General features: G+C 44.1%; 1 protein-coding gene across 2 annotated transcripts in view; it reads right to left on the bottom strand.

Annotated features, from left to right (window-relative positions):
* Positions 1 to 8,539: 8,539 nt before the first annotated feature.
* The window catches only part of ARHGAP20 (Rho GTPase activating protein 20), a 123,858-nt gene continuing 105,034 nt past the window's right edge, over positions 8,540 to 27,363 (bottom strand). For both annotated transcript variants that reach the window (XM_060234836.1, XM_060234837.1), the window contains 6 exons: positions 20,356 to 20,534; positions 16,606 to 16,767; positions 14,305 to 14,414; positions 13,756 to 13,945; positions 12,387 to 12,501; positions 8,540 to 11,209 (listed from right to left, as the gene is read on the bottom strand). In XM_060234836.1, the coding sequence (XP_060090819.1) occupies positions 9,474 to 11,209; positions 12,387 to 12,501; positions 13,756 to 13,945; positions 14,305 to 14,414; positions 16,606 to 16,767; positions 20,356 to 20,534 (2,492 nt within the window). In that variant the 3' untranslated portion in view covers positions 8,540 to 9,473. The remainder of the gene's footprint in view (positions 11,210 to 12,386; positions 12,502 to 13,755; positions 13,946 to 14,304; positions 14,415 to 16,605; positions 16,768 to 20,355; positions 20,535 to 27,363) is intronic.

The following is a 27,363-nucleotide window of genomic DNA, read 5'->3' as shown; positions in this document are numbered from 1 at the left end:
TGTCTCAGACTGAACTCACTTAGAAGAGCCTTGTTGTATTACCTTAAGAGAACTGAACCGTTCAGGAAAGAATCTGGTCTGTTTGTATTTCCTGTCCTAGAAAGGGTAAATCTGCATCTGCCCAATCCTTATCAAGATGGATTGTGTCCACAATGAAGTTATTTTGTGAGAATGCTGGCTTGTCTTGTCCTCTCGACATACGTGCTCATTCCACCAAAGTACAGAATTCCTCTGCAGCCTTTCATCACAAGGTCTTTGTTGGACATCTGCAAGGCAGCAACTTGGTCTTCTGGAGACACTTTTGTGAGACACTGTGCCTGGGATCCGCAAGCAAGAAAAGATGCAGAGCTGTTCTAATGTCATTGTTCCAGTGAGAGCATCACAGCACATCCTTTTGGTGAGTAGCTTGCTGAAATCCCAGTATGGCAGGGGTGGCCAATGGTAGCTCTCCAAATGTTTTTTGCCTACAACTCCCATCAGCCCCAGCCATTGGCCATGCTGGCTGGGGCTGATGGAAGCTGTAGGCAAAAACATCTGGAGAGCTACCATTGGCCACCCCTGCAATATGGGATTGCACAGAAGAAAGAAAATGAAAACAGGATTGTACTTTCCTATAACTGCTGTTCATCAGCATACCTTCTCTGCAGGCATATATTCCCTCTCTCTTGTCTTTTTGAGTGGCTAGTTCACAGTGGACAAGCAGGAAATGAGGAAGAGGGCACAGGGTGGAAAAGGCCATGACATTCAATCTGGAAAACAGGCACCCCCTTGGATTCATGAGAACTAGAAACTTCTATCAGCAGCTGATCTTTGCTTGTACAGCCCCAATGTGTGCCTACACAAAAGATATGCCAGTGAACCGCCATTACTGCAACCCTGCTTTTCACTAAGGTCAACTGGTGAGTTCCTGACTGGGGATTTCCAGGCTTGTACCTTTAGCCACTGACTATAGTATATACCCAGGTACGAAGGGCCCTGTTAGCTGTAAATGGCTTCTCTTGGCCAATAAACCTGCCATATTGCTGTCACAGGGAATAGATAAATTAATTAATCCACAGATGGAAGCTCTGCATCTTTCTCTGGTTCCTCATAGGGTATTTCTGCGATGTGAGGCTGATTAGACTTGGCACATGCGTTTAAGTTGTTAATTTGAATTGTCTGCTGAGCGCTGGCTTTTCTCGATACAAAGACTGCCCTAGGTCTAATCACAGTGAGATCTTTCGAAGGCTTGACTGCAAATGTCAACTGTTCCTTGAGGCTGGTAGGCGGGCGCTGCGACCGGCAGAAGCTACGTTAAACAGTTCAGAATAGCCATTCAGCGACCTTCTCTCAGAGAAGTGTTTTCCACATTTAAAAAATGTTTTCCTCCACTCGATCCTCATTGTTAAATATTGTTTAAATATTCAGCTAAAAATGTCTGCAGCTGAATGCACCATTTTCTGATTTTACCTCAGAAGGGGAAAGCTGCAGTTATTATATCCTATAAGCAACCTCAGCACCTTAAGGGTTAAAAACGGTGCAGAAGTGATGTCTGACCCTGAGACCCTGGCAATGCTCCTGAATGATTAAATCCTGGGGTTTACAATGATTCTTTCAGGGTCCTTAAGAAAGTCTCTAAGCTTCTTTGTTTCTGTTTCCTCATATTTGAACGACACTCTCAAAGGCTTCTGGGAGAGTTAGCAAGTAATTACTTCAAACATAAACAGCTATGGTCAATCACGGAGGCATCTCTAAACATTTTCTTGGAGGAGGGGAGAATCAAATTCATTTTACCAATATTTGTGTCAGACTTCCAATTACTGAGGCATGTTGAGCAATTTATGTGAGAACCATTCATTTGGATCCAAAGATCAGACTAGATGTGACACATGCAACTGCTAGCAATAATACAATGGGGTGTTATTGTGCCCCCCAATTCCACTCTGTAGTATCTAGTAATGTGTATGACATCATGGCATTCCATGTTTTCTCACCACTGCTATCCAATGACATTGAAGAGTGTGCAGTTGGGGCTATGCAAAAGATAGTGATCACAGCATGCAAAAGGTTCTGCTAGATGGTACAAAAGAGAAAGTGGGGAAGGCTTGGCATTTTATTGGCATATTTACCATCTTGTCCACTTTGGCTTTAAAAAGAGTTGCCAGGTCCCTTCAGGCAGCCAGTGAGGGGCACTTACTGTGAGCTGGGAGTTTAATTGCACATTTCAGTGATGTGCTCACATGACCCAGACTTCTGGGTCATGTTAAGTCCCTTAGGTACATAGCTGAGATGTTGGGTGTTCCTCCCTTGTTTTGGGAATAATTCTCCTGCCAGCCACTGGGATGTCTGGCATCCATGGGCTTGAAGTAGGTATTTGTTCAAAATATATCTATGCCATGTAATTTCCTTAGACTCTGGGTGGCTACCAATACAACAACAGAGTCCATTAGCAAAATATAAACACACAAATTCTATAAATGCAGGCCAATCTATCATACTTTACCAGCCTCCAAATACTCTCTAAATAGAATGTCTTGCACATCTTTCAGAATGTATCCTGTTCCCACCCCACAATACCACTTTCAGCTTTTCTCACAGAAATAATTAGGAAATTTGAGGCAGCAATTATTAAAGAAAAAAACCTCTAAAGAAGTATTTTCTGATTTTGAATGAGTAAAATACTTTTAACAGAAGGTTTTGCTCAGTCAAAATGTGTAGTGTGGATTTTTTAATGTGAGACAATCCACATCATTAGATAATGGGAAGTGGAGGAACTGCAAACTTGGAGGGGATATTTCATTTTCCTTCCCCCTGCCTTTTTCCTTTCTATTTCCTCAAAGTTCCCATAGCCTCTCCCATTTCCTGCATCCTTCTCTCTTTCCCACTGGCACTCTACCAGTGTATCTCAGAGACACAGCAGGACATCTAGGAGATACACCATGTAATGCCTGGTCCATTCCCTGTGTGCTTTCTCCCCCACCCCCCTCAGGACTGTGCTGATAACTAGGCTGTTCTTCCATTGCAACAAGCATTACAGAGGCACAGGTCACTCTAGTATTTTTCTCCATGTTACAAGCAAACATTCACCAGAAATATTAATTAGGAATAATTTCTGTGCTGACTATTGACATGAATGAACACACTGGCCTTGTGGGGTTTTCAGCTTGCCTAACTGATCACTGATTGGCTGGGATCACTCTGAAGGAAGCCCTCAATTATGACACCCAAACTCCTCTTTCAATTTGAAAAGTTTAACGAACAAAAATTTGGCTCAGCCACAATTACTTTGAATCATTGTAATGTTTCATACTTCTCAAGAAGATAAAAGAAGGAAGTCACTTCGATTTACGCTGTTTCCTCCACACACACCAGTAGCGTGCAATTAACACTACTAAAATGTTAAGGAAGCCTGCTAAGTCTTGTTGTGTTAATCTTTTCAAAGTGCTTGGCCTGGTTGTGTCCATTTCGTCACAGCCTGAGGGTAAGACAAATCCCAACTTCCCTTTTCATCTATCACATTGTCACAAGTCTCAGTTGGGATATGCTTCACATTTTGTCAGCACAGTACAGTGAGACTGTACATTTGCAAGTATGTAGTTATCTCCCTACTTATTTAAGGACACGATTAATATTTATGATACTCTTCTGTTACCCTGATTGTAAAGGTACTATGAAAAGGGGCAAATTGAGTTCATGATCCTCACCAAGGCAAAAGAGACATCAGGTTCTCCATTGCTGTAGAAAATCCTTAGAAAATTAAAGAAATCTATTCTGGGCAACAGGACAGAGTGGCTTTGTTAATGTCTGGCACCTCAGATCTCCAACTATAGCCCATGTTTTGGTGGATTTTGTATGGATTTGTTGGCCATAAATAAAGTCTTATTATCTGCTTTGGCTATCGTTTGCATTTTTCTTCTTTTCAGTTGCTTGTTAGGTCCTGAACACTGTATGAGGGGAGGCAGATTGCAATAAATAAGGGTAAAAGGCAAATAAATCAGCATCAGCCACCACATCGACGAATGGCACTCCCTTTCTACTTCCCACTTTTCTGTATTTGAGCTTCTGCGGATTCCATATTTTAAAACAACATCTGTGGGGGTTCAGCATCTGGAGCATCTTATGGGCAGAGGGCTCCAGCCTCAACCTCAAAAAGTATAACTTTTGTCAGAGACTGTGGCAACCCACAGGGAACCTTGGTTACAAAACAACCGCTTTCCTGCTGAACAGCCATTAAGCTTAATGGTTGATTATCTCTGAATGAAAGAATGCAGCTCTTAATCGTAGAATGAGATTCATTACAACCTCATCTCACAGGAGATACGCTCTTAAAACGAGAGGTTACTTCATTTCGACTTCCCCCCCGCCTCTCAATCATTATTTTACATCACCCCGGGGATATTCATAAAAGAAAGGGTAAATAATAGCTCCTTATGTTCTTCTGTATGATGGCATGAACAATGGCATTGTGGACTGCACTGAGCCCACGAAGCAGTGCTTCTTCTCTCCCCCTTGGCTCAGGAACCTTTGACATCATGTGGAGAACCTCAGCTTTTTTTGGTCTCTCTCTTACAGATCAAAATTTAGAAACGTGTTCCTCACATTTGCAAGGACGTGCCACAAAAATAGCATCAGACTCGCTGCCTCTGGCTTGGATCTTTGTCTTCTTTTTCAAGAAAAAGCCTTCAGGGTTGTGGAAGGTGGGCGTTTTCGCTGCAGTCCTTCTGTCTCCCAGGAAGTGCTGCCCAAGCAGTGCCAAAGTTGTTTTAAGTAAGCTGTAAGACAGACAATGAAAAGAGAAGGGAAAGAAGCAGGGAGTAGATCCACTAGAAGAAATGGGGGAGGACCCTCATGGTTGCTGCTGTGAAGTTAGACTGCGCCTTTCCATTCAGTTGTACCTGGACTTTGTGTTACAGAAGAACAAAGCAGCTATTTGTCTCCTTCACTGTGCAGCTGACATCATTCAAGAGCTGAGCGTTGCCTTTGAATGCCTGAAATCATTCCAAGGAATCCTTTTCTCCAGTAGTTTTATCCCACCTCCTCTAAGATAGTCAGCAAGGTGGCAAATACATGTCTCCTGTCCCTCGTTTATCCTCACAATACTCCTGTGAGGTGTGTAGGTTAGGAGGAGAGACTGTGAATGGCCAAAGGTGAGCATCCCTGGCAATGTCAGCATTTGAACCTAGGTCTCCTACTTCCTAGTCTGATAGCTGAACTACACTGGGGCAAAATTTGAGACCAGCTGCATCTTAATACTCCCAAGGGGGAAAAAACCCATATGTATTACTTTGGCATGGGGTCAAAGTGACCCCACATTACAGCAAAAAGCAATGGAAACCAGATAGCTCTCTCAGTCATGATGTTAGCTACTAAGAAAAAAATCAGGCTTCAAGAGTAACTTCCTTCAGAAACGCAGGACAAAGGAGAGACACATTTGGAATGGGGGTCAAAAATACCCCCAATTGAAAACATCAAAACCCCACAAAAACGTAAATGGAGTCAAATTGACCCCACCATTTTAAAAGTAGAAGACACAGTTGGGAATATATAAAACTGTTTATTTTAAAGAAAGCAATCATTGTAACCTTCCACACACCACCCCCAACATGTAAAGTTGAGAAGGTGACTCAGAGGTTTGGAAAATCTGAAGGTGAACAGTTCAGTGCACAGGTGGCTATGGGTCATCTAGAATAACTTCCCCTGTAAAGTTGAGATGATCAAATCAAAAGTTTGGAAAATTTGAAGGACAAAGGGAACCAATCAGCTCAATGGACAGGTGGCTGGTGTCATATAGAATACTCCCCTCCCAGATATTTAAAGTTGAGAAGATCACTCTGAGGTTTGCAAAAGTCGAAGGACAAGGGGAAGCAATTAGCTCAGTATGCAGGTGGCCAGAGGGTCATCTAGAGTTCCAGGCTTCATGGCTCCTTCAAGCCTGGACAATGTGAGGTTCAGAGGATGCCTTCAAACATGTCCAGGCTTATGCTGCTGAGGGGACAGAATGACCCCATTTACGAAAGTGCAGTTAAATTTTAGCCTTTCCATGAGGCTGTGGGCATGAGAGAAGCTTTGATAAGAGCACAACCGCAGGGTTTTTACCTGTTCCTACTATAGATTCAACAATTCAGGTTGCAAAGACTGCTTTCCCTTGGGGTCATTGTAACCCCTAATTCCAAAAGTCTATAGATTTTTTTAAAAGTCTATAAATTATGAGAATTTTTTTTTTGTTTTCACTGCTTGCTCCACCTTTCAATAAAATGGAGATGATAGGTGTTGGTCCATCTATATAAACATAGGAACAGTGCTAAAATCATTTTTTCAATATTTGTTGGGGTCAATAGATCTCCCAGTGACTATTATGCATAGTGCTGTCATTTTCAAGTCAAGTCTTTTGGGGCCAAACTGACCCCATTTCCCTTTTGATGAAACTCAACATTTTAAAAAGGCAGTGGGGAGGGGAGAGAGGGGCTTCAGAGCACTACAGTTTACTGAGGAGAAAGCTTAACGGGAGATTGGTGCCTGTAGAAAACTTTAAACAGGTAAACCAAATTTTCCCCAGAGTAAAAAACAAAAACCCAATTGCTTGGGAGGGTTAAAGAACAACAACAAAAAAATTCAGGGTAGAAGCATTCATGAACAGTTGAAGGCGGTAGGAAAAGAGGAAGACCTAAAATGAGATGGACTGAATCAACAAAGGAAGCTATAGATTTCAGCCTGGAAGACCTGAGAAAGGGCTGCCAATGATAGGTTGTTTTAGAGGTCATTAATTCATAGGTCAGAAACGACTTGATAGCACATGACGCACACAAGCCTTCTTGAGTCAAAGCTCACTTTGTTAAATACCAAAGTGGGCGATAACACATGACCTTTGCCTCACGAAAGCTTAAACATTGGTAAACATTGCTGGAGTTTAAGGTGGTGCTACCAGTCTTTAGTTTTGTTCTACTGCTGTAGACTAATGCAGCTGCCCACCTGAAGCTGTACTGCACTGCAATGAAATTGCCCTCCTCACTTTTTTCCTTGGAAGGGGCAGAACTGTGCAAGAAGGAGGTGTTGGCTCACAAAAAGGAATTATCTGCCAGTGGAAGAGAGAGAACCCATGTCTCTCAAGAGAAGGAAGAAGCCTCTTGCCAACTAAGGTAGGCATGAGCCATCTGGATGCCGCTCCCGCAGTTATAAACCATCTCTGGTCCAGAGTTTCTAATTGGCTGCTCTGCTGTTATCAAACTGCCTTCCTTGGGAAACTTCCTGGCTGCTCCCACACCTTCTCTGGATAACAAAACAACAAACACACAGTTGCTCACACCTTCTCTGGCATTACATGGGTGGCCTTGGTTGTTCTGGGTGCCAGGAACTCCAGTTCAACACACAGGAATTACATAGCCAAAGACATTCTTCATTTGGCAGCCCAATGGGTCAGAAAATACTTTGCCAGTAAAACTTATTTCTGACAGAGGGAGAAAGATTTACTTATAAGAACATAAGAAAAGCCATGTTGGATCAGGCCAACGGCCCATCCAGTCCAACACTCTGTGTCACACAGTGGCAAAAAATTTTATATATACACACATACACTGTGGCTAATAGCCACTGATGGACCTGTGCTCCATATTTTTATCTAAACCCCTCTTGAAGGTGGCTATGCTTGTGGCCGCCACCACCTCCTGTGGCAGTGAATTCCACATGTTAATCACCCTTTGGGTGAAGAAGTACTTCCTTTTATCCGTTTTAACCTGTCTGCTCAGCAATTTCATCGAATGCCCACGAGTTCTTGTATTGTGAGAAAGGGAGAAAAGTACTTCTTTCTCTACTTTCTCCATTTATCCCACTTCTCCTCAGGTGGCTTGGGGCTGAAGAACATGTTGCCTCTTCCCGCAGAGTCTTCCTTGGTGGTCTCCCATCCAAGTACTGACCCTGCTTCGCTTCTGAGATCTGATCTGACTGTGCTATACCATGCCTCCCTCCTTCCCTCTAACATAGCTGTCCCTCTGGAATTATTGTGCAGTTATACAGCCCTTCAACAGCTAATAGTAGACTAGAAAAAGCACAGTTAAGAGCAGAATTCCAGCACCAGTTGCTGTCTTATTTGTCTTTTAGTCCTGCATGTCTTGGCAGACATGAGGTGCTTAAAGGCAGTACCATTAAAACAAGGGTAGTTCTCACAGTGGTTGACATAGGTCTGGGCTATACCACTTCATGCTTGCAATTGAGGACTCGCCACAAAATTCCCCAGACATAGCTATTTAGGAGGAAGGTTAGGACCCTTTCTCCCAGCATTCGGTAATCTATATACAAGGAGCTTATTTGGTATGAAGGAGCATTGAATTCTGCGGGGACCTGTCTGTGTGCTGAAATGGTAAAGCCCAGACCTTATTAGGGAGAAGTCCATAAAGTCTATCCTCTTCTGATGGCTACTTTCACCCATCAGCCAAGGCTGACTGAAATCACACTGCGCTGTAAAGCACAGCAAGGTTGAAATGAGAATATAAATCTGCACAAGCGTAGAGCTCACGTGTGGGGCAGCAGAGAGACCACGAAGAAGAATGCTCTTTTCCCACGAGTGCTCATCCTGTCAGCTTTACAGCAGAACGTTTATTTCAAATACACGATGAAATGCATACACCACACCACCAGTGCCCTTCACCACCCCAAAAGTGAGCAGCATGTTCCGCAAGTACAAAAATACACATTTATTTGGGAACATATACAATAGCAAAAATTTTATCAAGATATATTATACAATCTCAAAGCATTTTTTAAGATAATGCATTACCTTTCAATATATTATAATAAAGATTATTTCAAGAGTATGTAATAAAAATTACATAAGTTCATCTTGCAAGAATGACAACGACAATAACAACAACAATACACAATGCTGTCTGACAGCATTATCATTGAGAAACTGTTCACAACTGGAAACCCAAAATGTAACATCCAAATGGAGTACAGTAAGTGACATACACACACAAAAAAACTTGGCGTTGTAAGTTATAGCATGTTCAGGATATATGCTTAGTTTAAAACTGTCTTCTTTTGCTGCAAGAGGAAAAACGACTGGAACTACTGAGTGGTTTGCCTTGTAAAACACAGAAAGACATAAACCTTTTCCCTTGGAGAACAATATAAGGGACCATCAGCTTCGAAACAACACTACAATACCAAGCTCAGCCTGACCTCACACACTATATCCAAATCACCAACGTACACAAAACATAGATTTATAATGTTCAAAACATACAGGAGTGACTGAATAGCAAAGCACGCTCAAGTTGCGTGGAGCTGATAGTGCTCTTAAAGGTTTGATGTGGCCTTCCCAGAGACCAGTAAACGTCTTTGAATCCATAACACTGCCTCCAGAAAAAGTCATTCTGATAATTCCTCAAACAGCATGAGTTCCGTTAACATCCCTGATGAGATTATATCCTCCTGGGATAATCTCACCAAACAAAAACTATTTTTAAAAAATGAAGCAATTTTTTGAGACAGGCTGTTTCTCAAACATAAGATTCCTCAGTGAAAAACTTTTGATCAATCTCCTCAAACTTGGGATCAGCACAAAGCTTTTTCATCCATTCCATTTTGCCGGGCTCGGCCCCATCCTCTGTTTTTGTACTTGAATTTGATCTAAACAGAAGTTTCCCCTCAGCTTTTGTGAGTTCCGATGAGCCACAGAAGTTTCTTTTAGGGTCGGCTCTGGCAAATTTGGACTCTACACAAGACAAAAATTTATCATTCCTGGAATCTCCTGCTTCAGCCTCTGAGAAAATCACAGAGTCTCTTACGTTTTCCTTGGTCAAATGTTGATATTCAATACTGAATGCAGCAACTGGCTCCAGTTTATGTTTGGCACTTGGGTTAGTACTGGAAGGCTGTCTTTTATGAGAAGGAAAAACTGAAGATTTTTCCTCCTCTTCCTCTTCCTCTTCTTTGCTCTGCTCAGTCAAAAGCTCCAAGGCCTTCAACCTCTTATCCTTGACTTCCGTTGAACAAAAGGGAAGATCACTGAGCTGCCCAGCTCCCTGAGAAGAACTGCTCTCCTGGTTCTGTGATGTGGCATTAACACCTCCGGACATGACAGGGTTTTCTGTTCCCTGGCATTGCCCTTGATACAAATCAGTCTCAGACACATCTGAAGGACATGTTTCTATCTCCACAGTTATTTTAGTGGAGCTCTTCCTTTTCTCCTCTTGCTTGGAGGCCCTCTCCCTTTTTCGAAGAGTCCAGTTTTTCATGGTGGAAGCCCCACTTTTTAACCACGTGCTGGGATGGAGAGTGACAGCGCTTTTGTGAGGGGGCCACTCTAGGCTCTCTTTCTTAACACTTATCAGGTTGCCGCTGTGGCTGTTATGGCTGATAGTCTGGTTGGGAAAAGAGCCAGCCCCTGACCCAAGGTGGATACCTGAGAAAGGATTGAAATCTGGGGAAAGTTCTCCACACTTCCTTGGAGGATGAAAAGTGCAGTCCAAAGGAGAGGAGGTCTCAGTTGGGGTAAACACAGAGTAGTCTGAAAACTGTGAAAAAGCACTGTCTAAAGAACTCATTGAAGACCCAGAAGGGGAAGTACCGGGAGATGACAGACTAGAACAACTAGTTCTTGAACTAATATTCAGCCTAAGCGGAGGTGGTGGCAGAAGGCGATTACATGTGTTTTTCTTTTCGCTGCTGTGGTTTTCTGGAACATTCTTGCCCACATCTATCCCCATGACCAAACTCTGATTGATAAGCTTCTGACCTTCCACTTGCAGCGAGCGAAGCTGCTTCAGGCAGTCTTCATCCGTATGGGACAGGACGGCATCGCAGCTGGCTTTACGGACGGCGCTTTCGTGGAACCCGCTGACGGGCGTAAACCTGGAGGCGAGAAGGCCGATAGTGGGTTCAGAGCAGCGCCTGTGTCTTCTTGAACTTTTGAGAACATCTGAAAGGGCTGTTGATGAATATCCTGATGTGACAGAACACAGAGACTCATTCTCAGAATGCTCCCGAGATGGAGATTTGTGATGGAAGCCGGCAGAAATGGACACTGGCTGGGATTTGCTCGGCAATTTGATCTGGGTGTTTTCTGTCTCTGGCGGGTCCAAATCACAGTCACTCAAGGTCAAAACAGAATCTCTGCTCCTGTTCTCTTGACCTCGTTTTTTGATTAGGTTATTAAAGGAGGAGTCTGTGCAGTCATTCAGCTCATTTTCCAAACTGTCGTACGAGGAGTCATTCAGATGAAAAGAGGAGAGATCTGTAAGAATATGAAACAGGTATTAGCACGTTGTGAGGTGTTGTCCATCCAACAAAAATCAGTGTTCCCCAATATAACAAAGAGCAAACATTAAGTTACCACTTTGCAGTGTCCGGTATGTTTACACACACAAATGTCTTGTGAAGTAGGGCTCAGTTGAGAGACAGACACAAGCTCTGAGACGCTCACCAATAGACTATACAGGACTCTGGGGCTTATGTCCTGCGAGCAAGTTCTGTGCATGCTAGACAGTCTCTACAGCGGATCTTCTTCTTGTGCTAGCCCTTCCTCTTGTGCTAGCACTGCTTTTTGTGTAAGATCAGTGATTTTCAATGAGCTCTTGCACAAAAAGCAGAGCCGGTGCACAAGGAAGCGTGCTGTACAGCAAAGATTATTCAGGCGAACTGAACTTATTCATAAGATCTCAGCTTGAGACTCTATGAATGGACTTTCCTTTCAGCAGTGTTTGTTAGTGAACTGCAGCCCCATTCCTCCGAAGTCAAACTGGGACCCTGGTGCAGAGGGAAGTTTTTACCCCTTTCTCGCTTGCCATTTTCAAATGGCCTTCCAAAGCTCTCTGTCCTGCCCAGCCCCCACTCTTTGGGGCTGCTGTTTGCCACTAAACAATGCCCAGGAGATAAAGTACCAGGAAGTAGTGGCCAAACACTGCAGCCACCCACAAAGGGACAGGGACAGCTGATGTCTTCCCTCACAGAAACAGAATGAGCCAGGAACTAGGTGCAGAGCAACAGCAACCACAGAACAGTAGTAGCTGGAGTCACGCGTACTGAAGTACTTTTGCGGTGAGCAAACTTCCCCATGTGGTCAGAATGCTGAAGCTGCTGCACCGGTACAGAACAGGGCTCCATCTGTTCCAGCATCCTGTTTCACACAGTGGCCACCCAGTTGCCCTTGAAAGGCCTACAATGTAGAGAGAGCAGTGGCCAAAGGCTCTTCCTGGGGTTGCCCCACTGGCACCCACAGGGTTATTGCTTCTGAACATGGGGTTTAATTAAGCCATCATGAGTAACAGCCACTGATGGACCTACTCATCTTACATCCAGTTGCTTGCATGATATCGTGACCCTAAACATACATTATGGTCACCATGGACATGGCAAAACAAAACAGCCCTTGCAACCTGTAGCCAAAAAGCCGCCTCCGCCTCATTTTTTACCTGAACCATCTTCTCTGTTATCATTTTTGGGCACTATGTCTGCAAAGATGGAAGCAATTTCCTCTCCAAAAATCCTACAGCAGTTTTCAATCAGAAACTGGATAAGGATGGAAACCTGCAACCAACGACAACACATTGATCAGCTGGCCATAAAATTTATCATAGATTTGTCACCAAATATATTTTTCACAGTGTCCTCTGCCCCAAAGCATCAGTATCCCCTCCCCTCCTCCCCCTTTCATTTTCCCTGGATTTAAACAGTGTCACATTTTTAATTTGTGAGACTGTGTAGTGAAAGAATGTGTAGGTAGTTAAATGCCTCCCATATGCATTAAGGATAATAAAAGTCAATACTGTAATGTAATGCACATCTTAAAACAGAACAGGCCTCCCTTCTAGTCCCTGCTGTTTCCTTGGCACGGAGCAGGCTCTTTCCTCAGTGCCTTCCTCTTGCCTGCCTCCTGTAAGCTGTGCGCGATCCCAGCTCAGTGCCAGTTCTTTTCCTCCCACACAAATCCTCCCAGTGCAACCTGTCTGTTCTAGGCTGCTGCCCAAGACAGGACTGAAGTCTGTCCCTGCAGGAGTTATAGGCCAGCTTTGTGGGGGAGGGGAGAAGCAGGAGGAACGGCTGGTTTCGTAACATCTGATTGTTGCTCTCAGTTCTATAGCATCTAGACAAAATCTTGCCTGATATCACTATTATATTAACAGCGTAAAATAATTAAGTATTCCAAAATTAAACACAGGATCTACCACAGGCTTAAGGCCAGTTTATTGTCAGAATGAAGTGGTAAAGGGAATGGGGAGGGAATATACCCTTCGGGCTGCAGGTGGGGTGGGTATCCTTTGCAAATAAAATCCCTTGGCATACCATGTCAGAGGGAAGGGTAAACTGAGCCCTGACGCCACTACAATGAGTTTTCCAGTTGCAAGAAGGTCATTCCATGGGAGAGTATTCAGACATGCCAACTCCACACTTGGTATAGCCCAAGAAGTGTTTTACCTCTTAATCCTGCTGAATGTGTGAACGGGCCTCTGAGAAACTAATGGCAAATCTGTTTTAGCATTCCACCTCTGAACCCCTAAGACTTTGGATGAAATTCAACTACAGAGCATGTGTGTGTGATGGAAAGGAGAAGCTGATGCCCTAGGTCTGGCCCCTACTAGAAACTCTGTGCAACATACTCATGAGACGTTGCCATCTTTCTAGCAAAGAACATGCTTCAGTTTTTTGATCAGGAAACAAGACCAGCTTTTGCAAAGTGTGCAAAGATTGAGTGGGGAGTGGGTAAAACTTGGCTCAAGGACATCTCTTCCCTTAGCGATGCTCCCAGATGGCAAAAGAGGACTTGAGCACTGCTGAACTAACCTTCTTTGTGAATTCGCCCTCCGTCCCAGGGCTTGTAGGAGCTGGAGGCCAGAGCAAGCTGGGTGCGATACAGACTGCCAAGTTAAAAGCAGTCATCTGGTTGTCTTCAGACTGTTTCTCTATGCTGTGTAACACTCCAAAGAGGTAACGCAACAAAACCACATTGGCCCTGGGGAGCTGTTCCATTAGTCTAGAAACATACAAATATAATTTTTTTAAAACACAACATTGCATTTGCACAAAATTAGCCCCAAGATTCTCCTCCCCACACAGTGAAGCCCTTACTTTGGGACAATGTAGGCCCCATTTCATGGTAAATGAAGTTTCCAAGTAAATTTTACCATGTTTTTTGTTAAAAACATAGGGATCTGTAGTCTGAATTCACTTTTTAAAAGTGTAGTGAGCAGATTATGATAAAGACCAAAATGGAGAGTTTAACTTGGTGAACAGTCAAGCCCCACAAATCTAAATTCTGGGCTTGCAATTTCAGTTTTCATTTTTCTGCATATTTTTTTTAAATAACAGAAGGAATTGCACAATTAATACTACCTGCAGATTATTTGTATCTTCTCTTCACAGTTTCCTTCATCCATTAACGAGACCCAGTGCTCACAGAGCTGGGATGAGAAAATGCTGCCTGGGATATTACGAAGAAAATCCTTATTGAGAGAGAAAGGAGAACAAAACACATGAACAATCAGTTGTCCAGGGAAAGGGGGAAGAAAGGGTCAATACAGTGATACCCAAGTCTCCACATTTGCCGCTTTTAAAGCTCATACAGACTAGTCACTTTTAAAGTAACCTTTAAAGCTCATACACTAGAACAGCATTAAAAAAGATAGTCTTGTCTCAAAAATTTCTGCCTCCATAGATGCATCTTAACAGCAATCAGTTTCCCACTTAATAAATGAAGCAGGGACTAAACAGTTTGATACTGGGGTTGGAGGGTGGGGCGAGAACCACTATCTGCTGTCAGTCAATGTGGTGGAATACTGAACTTGGACCAGGAAGATCTGAGTTCAAATTCCCACTCGAACATAAAATGGGTCCTCCTGAACTTTCTGGAATACTGGCAGGAAACAAAGCTGGCAAACAAGTCAGTCTCTGCTCAGCCTTCACCTCTTAGCTGAGAACATTTGAAGTCAAGGTTCTCACAATCTGAACTTTGACCAGCTCACTTCACTGTCTTCATAGAGTAGCTTGTGCTTCCTGCATCATAAGCTTTCATGGCCTTTGACAATGAGTGCTCTGACTCACAGCAGCTGTGCTAGTCTTTTAAGATGTCAAAAGCCTTTTAGGCAATTTAATCTTGAATATATTGAAGAGAAGGCCTTTGGAACTTGCTCTGTCTTGCCCACAAACCCTAATTGTCACCCCAGCAGGTAATGTATTTTGCTTGTAGAAAGCACCCAATATATGCTTATAGAGAAAGCCTGGCTATTTAGATCATATCTGCAGAATGCAGACCTGCTCTTCCCATGATTTCCAAGGGGGATTTCAATACGGAAAATTTGGAGGATTCAGCTCTCAATAAGAACAGCAGAACTCCAAAAAATATCTCTGGGGTACCAGGCATGGCTTACATTTGGCCGGCCTGGCTCCACTCCAGGGAACCTAGATCGGGCTTTGCAGGCTGTAGCGACGTGGCTCAGGTTGAGTGGGCTGAAGTTGAATCCAGCGAAGACAGAGGTCCTTTGTGTGGGCTGCGGCGCCCGGGGAGGGGAAATAGCTCTCCCAACTTTCGACGGCGCACCATTGAAACCAGCGCGCCAGGTAAAGAGTTTGGGTGTTTTACTGGAGCCTTCATTATCAATGGAGGCCCAGATAGCAGCCACTGCCAAGTCAGCATTCTTCCATCTGAAGCGGGCAAGGCAGTTGGCCCCCTTCCTGGAACGCCGCGACCTCGCAACAGTGATCCATGCAACGGTCACCTCAAGATTGGACTACTGTAATGCCCTCTACTTGGGGCTACCTCTGTGCTGGACCCGGAGGTTGCAGTTGGTGCAGAACGCGTCGGCCAGGCTACTATTGGGGCTCTCGAAATGGGAGCACATACGGCTGGGGCTGCGCGGACTGCACTGGCTGCCAATTACCTACCGAGTCCAGTACAAAGTGTTGGTTATTACCTTTAAAGCCCTATATGGCCGAGGACCAGCCTACCTAAGGGACCGTCTCTCCCCATATGAACCCCAGAGGGCACTGAGGTCAGTGGGTAAAAATAAAATGACCATCCCTGGGCCGAGAGAGGTCAAACTCCAAAACACCAGAGCACGGGCCTTTTCAGTTGCGGCTCCTGCACTGTGGAACCAGCTCCCGGAGGAAGTGCGGGCCCTGCGGAGCCTCGATCAGTTCCGCAGGGCCTGCAAGACCGCCCTTTTTAGACAAGCTTATAACTATATTGACTGCTGAGCTGCTAGGAACGAAGAACCGCCATCTATAATATTATCTAAACTGGCAGAACCAGCGCCAGAACAGTTTTATTGCTGCCAGATATATATAATGTAACTTAAACTATGTATTTTAACTTAACTAACTGGTTTTTATATGTTTATTTTTAATTGTTAAATTCAATGTTTTATCTATTTATGTTAATGTTGAATTGTTGTTAGCCGCCCTGAGCCGCCTAGGCGGGGAGGGCGGGATATAAATAAAATTTATTATTATTATTATTATTACATTTAAAAGGCCACAGATTAAAGCCCTGGCACCTCTCTGGATGTAGGACTGAACTCTGCTTTAGTTCTTGAAGAGTCTTGCTGTTATTCAGGCTAGGCAGACTACAAATGTGGCTTAGCTCAGTAAAAGACAACCCTCTGATAGGATTCTTGCCAGAGTGAAGAAGAGCCCCACCTTAAACACAGAAGCTGTCACAAATATGGACTCGGAGAATAAGTGCACTTCAGCTCCTGAGTCAAGTTTCTCCTTCAGTTCCCTGCAGGATTTTGCATTGGCTGAACGTCTGAAAATACCTCGAGTGAAAGGCCCCTCTTGATAGAGAAAGGAAAGCATATCCTGAAAAAGAAAGCACAGAGCAGGGGTGTCAAACATACAGCCCGAGGGAAAGAACTGGCCCATCCACGGCTCTTCTGGCCTGCTTCCCCCACCCCTGATTCTTTGGGTGGGTTTTAAACTTTTTAAAAGCAGGCTTTCTTTTTCAGACACCCAGAACATTTATTCATTCAACTGTTTGTTTAGTGCAGCTTTTATTAAAATTAAAAAAGGAAAATGAATCAATTTGGGAATATTTAGCCTTTAAAAATTGGGCTTTGTGATTGCTACAAAAGCCAACTAATCAATACTCTTCACAGGTGGGTGGGGAAGTGGTGGGAAGGTGACATTATGCTTGTTGCAAAGGCCAGTCAATCACACTCAGCAGCACCAGCTTCTCTTGGAAACAGGAAGAACCGGTGACTGAGTCCTGAGCTCAATTCACTGTGTATGTCTGTCTAAAAACACAAAGTAGCTTTACTATCCAATATGACCATTCATTTGAGCAGAACTTACAGGGCATGCATGTATATGTGCTTGGGGCAGCAATTACGAGCAAGGGCCAGAGGCGGCATGGGGGAGGGGTTGGGCTTGCCCCTCCCCAGCCTCCCCACTGCCCATCCCTGACATATAGTCTGGTCTTCCTTAGAAAAAGAGATTATGATTTAATTGTAGACACTGCACAGAAATACAACCACCTGAAAATGCAGCTTGATAATGCTAGGATCTGAACCACTGATTTCTGGGAATAACACTTAAAGTGCCATAATACTACCGGGTTAGCAAAAACCCCTCCATCCAGGAGAAACAGAAACACTGTTCCACCTGGCTGAAAGCTACAATCCCCATCACCCTATCTACCTGTGTCTTTGTTTCAGCAACTCTCACACCCTGAACTCCCAGAGCTGCTTCTGTCTGAAAAATCTCCTACCCATACAACTTCTGATCCTTCTTTCCCTGGTGTCCCCACCACTGGGAAACAGTTTGGAGCTGCCCCACAGTTACTCCTTCCTGCTACATTTCCCAAGCAGTCTATTGGTTCCCTTCATCTCCCCAATCTTGTCCAGGATTTTGAGGGTCTTCCTGCCCCTAATGAATCTGAGGCTGCAGACTACGCCATTCCTACATCAATGTGGCAAAGAACATGGTGTATGTATGAGATACCCACAAAGACCTCCAGCGTGGCTCTTTGCTAATTATGTGCAGAGATGTTGTTTCATTAAAAAGACTAATTTACACAGCCCCTATGGAGTCGGGCACACACAGATACCCCACTGCTAGGGTACACCAAATCTAAGGCTGAGGGGTAGGCAAACTCTAGGTTGCATTTTCTGAGACAGTTTCCAAGACATGCTTTCATGCCTTTTGTAGCATAAATCAATTGAGTTCGTATCATCTTATCTACTGGAAGTGGAGCATGAAATCCCACTCTGATTATGTTCAAAGCATAGGTACATTTCCCTGGCAAATATGCCTTTGAAATAAGAGGGGGGGGGGGGTCATTTCCAAGTTTGAGATAAGAGGGGGGGGGGCGGTCATTTCCAAACTGCTTGCATCTAGCAGGATTAAAAACCATCTGATTACCTCAATCTGAAAAGTGATCATTTAGCTGAGTTAGAAATAATTTTTTTATTCTATCGACAGGCCATAGGATTTTTATATTCCTGTCTGCTTTTGCAAGTTAGCTAATGGCACAATCTTGACCTGGATCTACAACACAAAATGGAACGGCTGAATCTCTTCAGGCTGCAGTTGGGATTTATACCTCTGAACACAATGTCAAAATCTCACTGAAAACTAACATAGTGGCAAGGGCTGATCCAAAACCATCTTACTGATGTGCCAGCTTTCCATTTGCAGGATTTTTTTTTCACTTGGAGAAGCATTCAGAAGAAGCACTCCCCCCCCACCCCCCGCTTCATTTGTAATCTGAAATAATATTAGGGTTGCCGGCCTGTAGGTGGCATCTCCAGATCTCCCTCTATTTCAGTTTATCTCCAGATGACCAAGATCAGTTCCCCTGGAGAAAATGGCTGCTTTGGAAGGTGGGCTCTATGGCATTATACCCTGCTTAGATTCTTCTCCTTCCCAAAGCCACTCTCCCCAGATTCTACCCCTACAATCTTTAGGTATTTCCAACCCAGAGCTGGCAACCCCAGGGCTTTTTTATGGTAGAAAAAGCCCAGGAGGAATTCATTTGCATATTAGGCCACACCCCCTGACACCAAGCCAGCCAGAACTGCATTCCTGCTCAATAAAAGCCCTGGGCAACCCTAAATGGTATAATGTCTCCTCCTTCTGAAGCATGTGTGCTCCCAGCAAATCTGGGAAGAAGAGGTAATCTATTATCAGCTAATATTGAACTACCAACTCATTGAGCCATTACGGCTTTGGGGACTCACATCAAAGCACCACAATATATTTGACGAAGAAACAGAATCTGGGATGAAACCCTCTCTCCTAATTTCCCCCGGCCACTCTACTGGGTGGCAGCAGGCAGCCAGGGCTCCAAGGCATGGCCACTGTAGCTGGGAGCTATCAGTTACCCCAATTTTTTTTTCTGCTGCTGACAGGAAATATTTTGCCTCAGCAGTAGCAAATGTGCCCAAAGACAGGATTTCCTAGTTTCTTGGCAGCCATTTAAATCCCTGAGAAGCTCTTAAGTATCAACCAAAGAAGACCTTGGACAGGACACCAAGGGTTTTTCATTTGATTTTATGCTTATATAGAATGTGCCTATTGCTACCTTCAGTCCAGGTCCCAGCGCTGATTTGACTCCCACCTTCACAACCACGTGAGCCATGGGGAGCTCAGGCAGGCCTTGCATGGAGCAAACAGGCAGGGAAGAAGCAATAGCAGGGAGAGCAATGAGGGTCCCAACAGACCTGGTAGCAGCCATAGCAGCAGGAAGGGAGGTGGGAAGTCAATCCCTCCAGCATGGGTCCAGGTAAACAGGAGCCTGCAGCCAGGCTGAGCCTGTGTAAAAGACAGGGAAGGAAGGCTCTGCCCAAAGCAGTAGGAAGAAGGGGAGGGAGATGGAAGATTGGCAGCCTAGAGAGCAGTTAACTGACCACCTACCATTATCAGTTCCAGAGGGAGACTGAGACAGAGTCAGACTGAGCCCAGAGAAAGGAGGTGGGACTCATGGTCAGATAAAAGAGGGGGTTCCAAGCTAGGCCAGGGAGGAAGAAAGCTGAGTACACATAACTCAGGAGAAAGGGTGAGTGAGCCAGTCAGGAGAAGGAAGAGGGTCAAGGCGATGCAACCCCCTTCTCTTTTCCCATTCTAAAGCCAGTTGTGAAGCCTGCCAGATTCTAGGCAGGATGGCAGAAGACAGGTATGCTGTGTTGCAGAAGAGCAGGCCTTCCACCTTCTATAAGCTATCCTGAGAATGCTTCTCATGGAAAGACAACCAAAAAATGGTCCAATAAATTATTTACTACTGTGCCCATTTAAGATATAAACTAGCACTTACATCTCCATCATCGAATCAGCCTTCCAAACCACATATATACGGCTCTCCCTTTCACGGTACGTGCTAGAACTTCCTCGCTACTCTTCCTGTGTTAAGGCAGTCAAAGAGACTTTCAGATCTCAGCCCTGTGAACTCACCAAGACTGGCTTGGGCAGGTTGTCATTCTCACAGATGGTGGAGAGCGAAAGGCCAAAGAGCTTCCCTGAAGAAGGAGATGTTGGTGATGGTGGCGCATTGTCCAGTGGGGCGCCAGTGCCCCTCCAGAAGGCCCAGTTGATAATCGATCTTTTCCTTTTAAATGGCTTTTGACTTAACTCTGAGAAGAGAAAGAAGGTGTTCTTTTACAATTCATTAGAAGAAAAGGAATTCAAATTGCAATCCTTATTTTAAGTGTTGCTATGGTTCTGGAAATGAGAAGGCAAGTTTCAGGAGCACAAATGGCTGCCACAGAGCTGATTTTTGTTCTCCTCTGTATGGTACCTGCCTAAGAGGATAATATGTGGGATTCAGATGACTTTCCAGGAACTGCATTTAGTGACAGAAATCCTACTGTCTGTACAGATGGGATTGTGAAATATCAAGCCTGCTGGCTCTCTTTGCATCTAAGTCTTTCCTGTATTAGGAACCCAATCCATTTTATTTTCACATATACACTTAGTTTCCCTGTCTCCATTGCAGAGACAACAAAGAACCAGCAAAAGATAAAGCCCATTCACGGTCCTTCTGGACCACAAGTTCGAGGAAGCTGAATATTTTCTTCTGGGTGGACTTTTACTGTTGATCCGCTATTGTGTAGTTAGAGAGGCCTAAGAGATCCTGATTCAGATCAGCCTTGAAGATTCAGTAGTTGACTTGGGTCCAACTCCCTGAACCTCACAGGGTTGTTGTGAAGATAAAAATGGTCACTCCCATGAATGCCAATCTGAACCCAGTGGGAGCAGGGCAAACTTCAAATGTGAATAAATAAATAACAACAGGAAGCACACCATCTGGTGTTCTTCATGTGGCTAATACAGCGCCAGACAGTCATTTGCCAGCTCTGAAATGAACTCAAGATGGAGCTAAGATGGCCTCAGTCAATCAAAGAGAATAACAGGCCCTTTCTACCATTAATGAGTTTTGCTATGCGCTAGGCAAAGACTGTAATAGCAACCAGCTATATGCTCTTAAAGTGTAGTGCAGTTGTGTTCAGGGTATCCACTTAGGGTTAGTAGTATGCACTTGTTTTCATTTCTGCTTTAGGTACATGCTACATGGAGATGATTTATTTTATATATTCACTCCATTTATAAGCTGCTTTTCTTATCAGTGGGGACCCAAAGCAGTTTACAAGGCTGTTCTCCCTTTTTTCCATCTCATCTTTACAACAAGCTCCCTAGTGAGGTAGGTTAGGCTGAGGGAGAATTACTAGCCCAAAGTCACCCAAGCAAGCTTTGATGGCAGAATGAGATTTGAACCTGGGTCTCCCAATATTAGTCTGAGACTCCCACCACCACACCTCACTACAAATATTGGGTTGGGAGGGATTCCCCCACCCATCAGTAAAAGGTGTTGACATGCATGGGTCTTTCCCATGTCCCCTTCCCCGAAGCAGCCCTTTCCCCAGGACTGTGGGATCCATGCAGAGTCACACAGATCAGGAGGCTGCAGTGAGGAAGTGAAATGTGATGGAGCTGCCATTTCTCCTTCTTCTGTCAGTGCAGTTCCACTCCCAGAAGAGGCAGGAAGGACCAATTCTGTCTCATTTCCCAATGCCGCCTCTCAACCCATGTGGCTGTTAGTCCATTCAGGTCCTGCAACGCTGGGAATGAATTTTCTCGTGGTTGGAGAGAACTGCTATGGAGAGGTGAACATGGGAAAGTTCTTTCAGAGATTCCAACCCACTGCTTATGCATGTATAGACAAGAAATTCTATACACGTGTAGTTTGTACAGTAATTAGAATGGATTAGTCTACATATTTGTGTGAACATTTGGGGGGGGCATGTACGCTCATGCACATTTTAAGGCCCCCCCATTAGTTTATAATTGGGAATGGGACCATCAGACCAAATATGATTGTTCATCCTCATTCCATATCCCTGAAGTGCAGCAGAATATTAATCATGCTTTTAGGCTAAATTGTCAGTCTGCCCAGCAGGCACTCTTAGTTCACTTTTACTTTGGGAATGGGAGGAAGACTCTGCTAAAAGCTTGCCGTCAGGTCAGCAGCACCTGCCTCAAAATGCACTGTATTTTAAAACTTATAATGGTTGGTGAAAATTCTTTCCATAATATAGTCCATGATGTCAAATGAAAACAAATCACAGCTGTGTGAAAAACAGAAGTCTGGTAAATTTTATTACTGTGCTTAACTTGCTTTGGAAATTTGGGAACAACTTAGTTTGTGTGTGTGTGTGTGTTTATTCACTGTTGTGAACCAGGGGATCTAGACACTTAATTTTATCCCAGACCTAAATGAGAATTGTGATTTTCAGCACTAAGCTGGATGCAAGGTATGTGTGGTCATGACAGCTGGCCAGCAGAGGGAACTGCAGATGTTTCACCTAAAACTGACAGATGAAGACCCACAGGCTTTAACAACGGCATTCTTGACTTTAGAAACACTCCTGGAAATCCTCAGCTCTCTGGTTTCAGGAACAAGCCAGCTTTCTTCTCTAGCCATCCTATTTTCTTGTATCAGCCCTCTTAGCCCTTTCCAGTTGCTGCATCTACATCCATCCTGTAAGCTCCACTGGCCTAATGGCCAAGCTGAAATAGCTGCAGGCTACCACAACTAGGGTACCCACTGCCTCTGCTATCACTTGTGATAATAATTCCAGAGGGGCACTACCAGACTCCTGAGCCACCTGGCTACTGGTCAGGGGCCCAACGGTCACATCTCCTTACTCCCCCCAAAAGGGCACCACATCTTGGAGACCAGTCTGGCCTCAGCCATTAGCCAGAGAAGCAGCAGACACAAGGGAACTTGATTCCTCCCCTCTTGCTCCACTTTCAGTTGCCCAGGGAGAAATTTGAGGAAGGACACTGGAACGACAAGCCCAAGCCCTGCTGAGTTGATCTTTTGTCTTGTTTTGTGTTCCATTTAATCTGCATTGCATTTGGGACCATCTGACCAAAAGGTGGGGCATAATCTTTAAAATAACGAACATTCTTCTGTGATTTCAGTGTTAATGTAAGAATGATAGATGGGAATCAACAAGTAGTGAGGCACTGTGGAACAGTGGTTATAATACAAGCAACATTGAGGAAACCTGGGTCCAAATCTCTACTGTCCTTGGTCCAATCACTTTTACACAGCCAACAGAGTGGATCCAAGGATAAAATGGGGAGGAGAGAACCATGAACATTGCCCTGAACTCCTGGGGGGAAAGGGACAGATAAGAAAATGTGACAGTCATGGGAACTATGTGAACCTGGTTTCCCTCTGTGTCTGTCTCATGTGGCAGAAGAGAGGTGCTGATTCACCTCTCAGTTCTGCAGAGATCCCAATGCAGCTTGAGCCCCAGGGATTGTGCCCTAACTCTACAGTGCTTGTATTCTTCTCTCTTCAAGTAGGTTGTGCTTTCAAATAATCCCACACTGTTTAGTTGCCCTTTCTCAAGACAGCACTTCCAAGGAAAGAACATTATTCTCTGTACTCAACTAACATTTCTGTATTGCTTTTTAAAAAAATGTTTACTACTGTATTGCTGAGAAAACAGCAACACAATAGCACATCGGTTGTGCAGCAAATGCTTTGTGGGAAATGGCTGTGCCAAGTGTCATCAGCAACTGTTGGACAGTGTGCCCATGACATCACTTGTGATGAACATCCAAACATTTCTTCCCCATTACCGGTGCTCTAAAAAAAAGTTTTAACAATTCTTTAAATGCTGAGAGCTCCCAAGTTGTATCATTTAAGATCAAAATTCACATACGCATTGTAAAGCATTGGGAAGCTGAAATGGGATTGTATGGCCAAAAACATTTATTCAGGAAGCAGAGACCAGCAGGGTCACCAGCTCTGTGCTGGGAAATGCGGTATGGTACCTGGGGAGGGTGCCCTGACCTGGATAGCCCAAGCTGGCCCAATCTTGTCAGATCTTGGAAGCTACACAGGATCGGCCCTGGTCAGTATTTGGATGTAAGACTACCAGGTCACCACACAGAGGCAGGTATGGGAAACCACTTCTGAATGTCTCTTGCCTTGAAAACTCAACAGTGTTGCCATAAATTAGCTGGAACTTGACAAAAAAAAACACATGGGGAAAGTGGAGATTCAGTGGATGTGATGTCACAGTCCTCTGTGATGCTCTAGGAATTTCCCAATCTCTATGGTAAAGACCATAGTGATTGGGGAAATTCCTAGAGAGTCACGAAGGATTATTTATTTATTTCAATTTATATACCATTCTTTCCTTAAGTGGGCTCAGAGAAGATCACAAAGTAGGTTCTTAGGCCATTTATGATGGATGAATACATTAAGAAAGTAATTAAAGGCTGTGACATCATTTCCAAGTGACATTTCAGGAGTCCTTCCAACCTGTATGTCCTTTCCCACACAGACAGAGAAATTCCTAGAGCATCACCATGGATGTCGGGAGTTTGAGAGTGAGAGCTTGCCCACTGTCAGTGAGTAAATGGCGAGCCTAGGCACAGCTCATTGAAAACTCCCTTTGTGGTTTGCAGAATAGTGAGCTGAAAAGCGCTTTAAGTGGCAATCATGAGACATAGCTATCCTATGAAGTCAGGCTACCCTTTGTCTATTACACAAGGGTAGGTCAACATGCTCCTGGCTCTGGATTGGGACTACAGGAAATGTCCCCTTGTACTCTTACTGCAGTGTTCTACTGAACTCAGCACAACTTCCTTCTGAGTAAACAGGCATAGGATCATCTCCCAAGAAAGCCATCTGGAACAGCACTCAAACAACAGTGTATTAATCTATATGTCATTTTAAAAGATACATTCCCCTTATCTTTGTGTCACAATCTATTAAGAAATATCCTGAATATTCAGAAGAAAACAGAGCACTTACTTATTTAGCAGTTTTTGTGTCTTTTCTACATTTTTTAAAAATAATGTTGGCGTATTTCTGCAGTTACCAAGGTTTGATGAGGCAAGTAACTATACTCTGTTGCCTTGTAACAGATGGTTACATAAGTACTTGGACGCCAGACAGTCCACGGCAATAAAATATACCGCATGAAATGGTAGCAGCATCAATATAAAAGGTCTTGCTGAGAAACAAACATTGTGGACATTTAAGTGTCTATCAACTTGTAGAAAAATAGCCCTATAAGAGACAAGGTGCCTTTGACATCAAATGGTTTGGGTGTCTTCCTGTAGCCAGGTTGAGACTTGGCCAGTTGACTTTGACAAAACAAGCATAGCTGGAGTGCGTCTGTGCACCAATGTGTTCCTGTTCTGGGACCCTTTGTCATGCTAAATGTTATGGAAATTCTGGGAAAGTGTGAACTGCTCTCCTGGGGTGTCTCAGCAGGAAGGAAGGATTTCACATCCATTTAGTTTTAGCTATGCTGCGGCATTGAGTTTTCCCAGAACCATCACCAGGCATAGGCCACACAATTTAATTACTGTGTTTTCAAAAAAGAAGGCTGAGAATTCTGTATCAGATCTTAAATTCCATCACAAATGATAATCTCCAGGGCTTGTTGTGGTAAAATTTTAAGTGTTAAAATTCTAAAGGTTCTAGTCCTCATATTTTCAAAGAAACTACTGAAAATGCAAGTATGCAACATATCCTGAACTATGTTTCATATATATTGTAGCACAATGGACTTTCTATAGCCACAAAGCTGTTCCGAGAAGACATATTTGAAAAATGCAAGAGAACCTACATTTTTCAAATAGCTGGCAGGTACTGGAAATGGTGAGAGAGACAGTATAACCGATTCCTCACTAGCTGTTGCTCCACCCCTGGGCTTCTGCTTTCCCCAGCTCAAGCGATCAATTTCCCACCAGTTGCTGCACAGGCTCGTTTTGATCCGCGGCTCCCTCCAATTTTTCTCATGGCTTCCAGAACTCTAAAAACAAAAGCAGGAAGCCATGAGGGAAATTGGAAGGAGCTGTGGATCAAAATGCACTTGTGCAGCAACTGGTGGGGAATTGATCACTTGAGATTGGGGGTGGAGCAACTGCTAGTGAGTAATCAGTCTATGTTTCATATAAAGAGTACATTTGGAAAGCTAAAAGTGTGATCATCCTCATAAGTAAACAGACAGAGCTCAAAATGGGCCAAAGTTTTGAGAATGGACAACTCCACTTCCTGAATTAGAGTATCTGTGTCAGTGAAGATGGTGGTGGTGGAAAATGCCAACAAGTCACAGTCAACCTATGGCAACCCCATAGGGTTTTCAAGGCAAGAGACAAACAGAGGTGGTTTCCCATTGCCTGCCTTTGCATAGCAACCCTGAGCTTCCCCGGTGGTCACCTATCCAAGAGTTAACAAGGGCTGACACTATTTAGCCTGTGACATCTGATGAGATTGGGCTAGCCTGGGCCATTCAGGTCAGGGTCAATGAAAACAGAGGGGGGAATTTCTGGATAGTGTTCATTAGACTGGCAAGGCTGCTTTAGAAACAGCAAACTATGAAACAAGGAGGAAGGGCTGGATGAGAGGGTGGGCTCTGCAGCAGGGAAGAGCAGAAACAGGTCTTATTATCCTGGCTCAGTGATGTTTATTAAAAATGAAGAAGAATGTGCTGTCCAATTACAACATCTCAACCATGGGGTGCTCAAGGTAAGAGATAAGCAGACATGGCTTCTCATTGCCCTTCTCTGTGTAGCAACCCCAGCCTTCCTTGGAGGCCTCCCATCTAAGTAATGAGTGTCACCAACCTGCTCTAGCTCCCCAACCCACACAGCTCAGGCCACACTAGGATATTCAGGCTGCAAACTGGGAAATTCAGGGTACAGTACTTCAAAATAGAAGTTGAAGGCTGAAATCCAGTTTTGAACTCTTGATCTCTTCAACAAATAGGGATTCCATGGCTCGCTGGTAGAACCACTGTTCTGCATGAAGAAGGTCCCAGGTTCAGTCCTTGGCATCTCCAACTAAAAGGTCTCTAGCACCAGGTGTTGGGAAAGACCTTCCTTCAACCCTGAAAGGCCACTGTCAGAGTAGACAATACTGAACTAGAA

This window comes from Heteronotia binoei, chromosome 3, assembly GCF_032191835.1.
Source record: "Heteronotia binoei isolate CCM8104 ecotype False Entrance Well chromosome 3, APGP_CSIRO_Hbin_v1, whole genome shotgun sequence".
Taxonomy (NCBI): Eukaryota; Metazoa; Chordata; class Lepidosauria; order Squamata; family Gekkonidae; genus Heteronotia; species Heteronotia binoei.
Note: the sequence above shows the minus strand (reverse complement) of the source record. Positions and strands in the feature narration are given on the sequence as shown.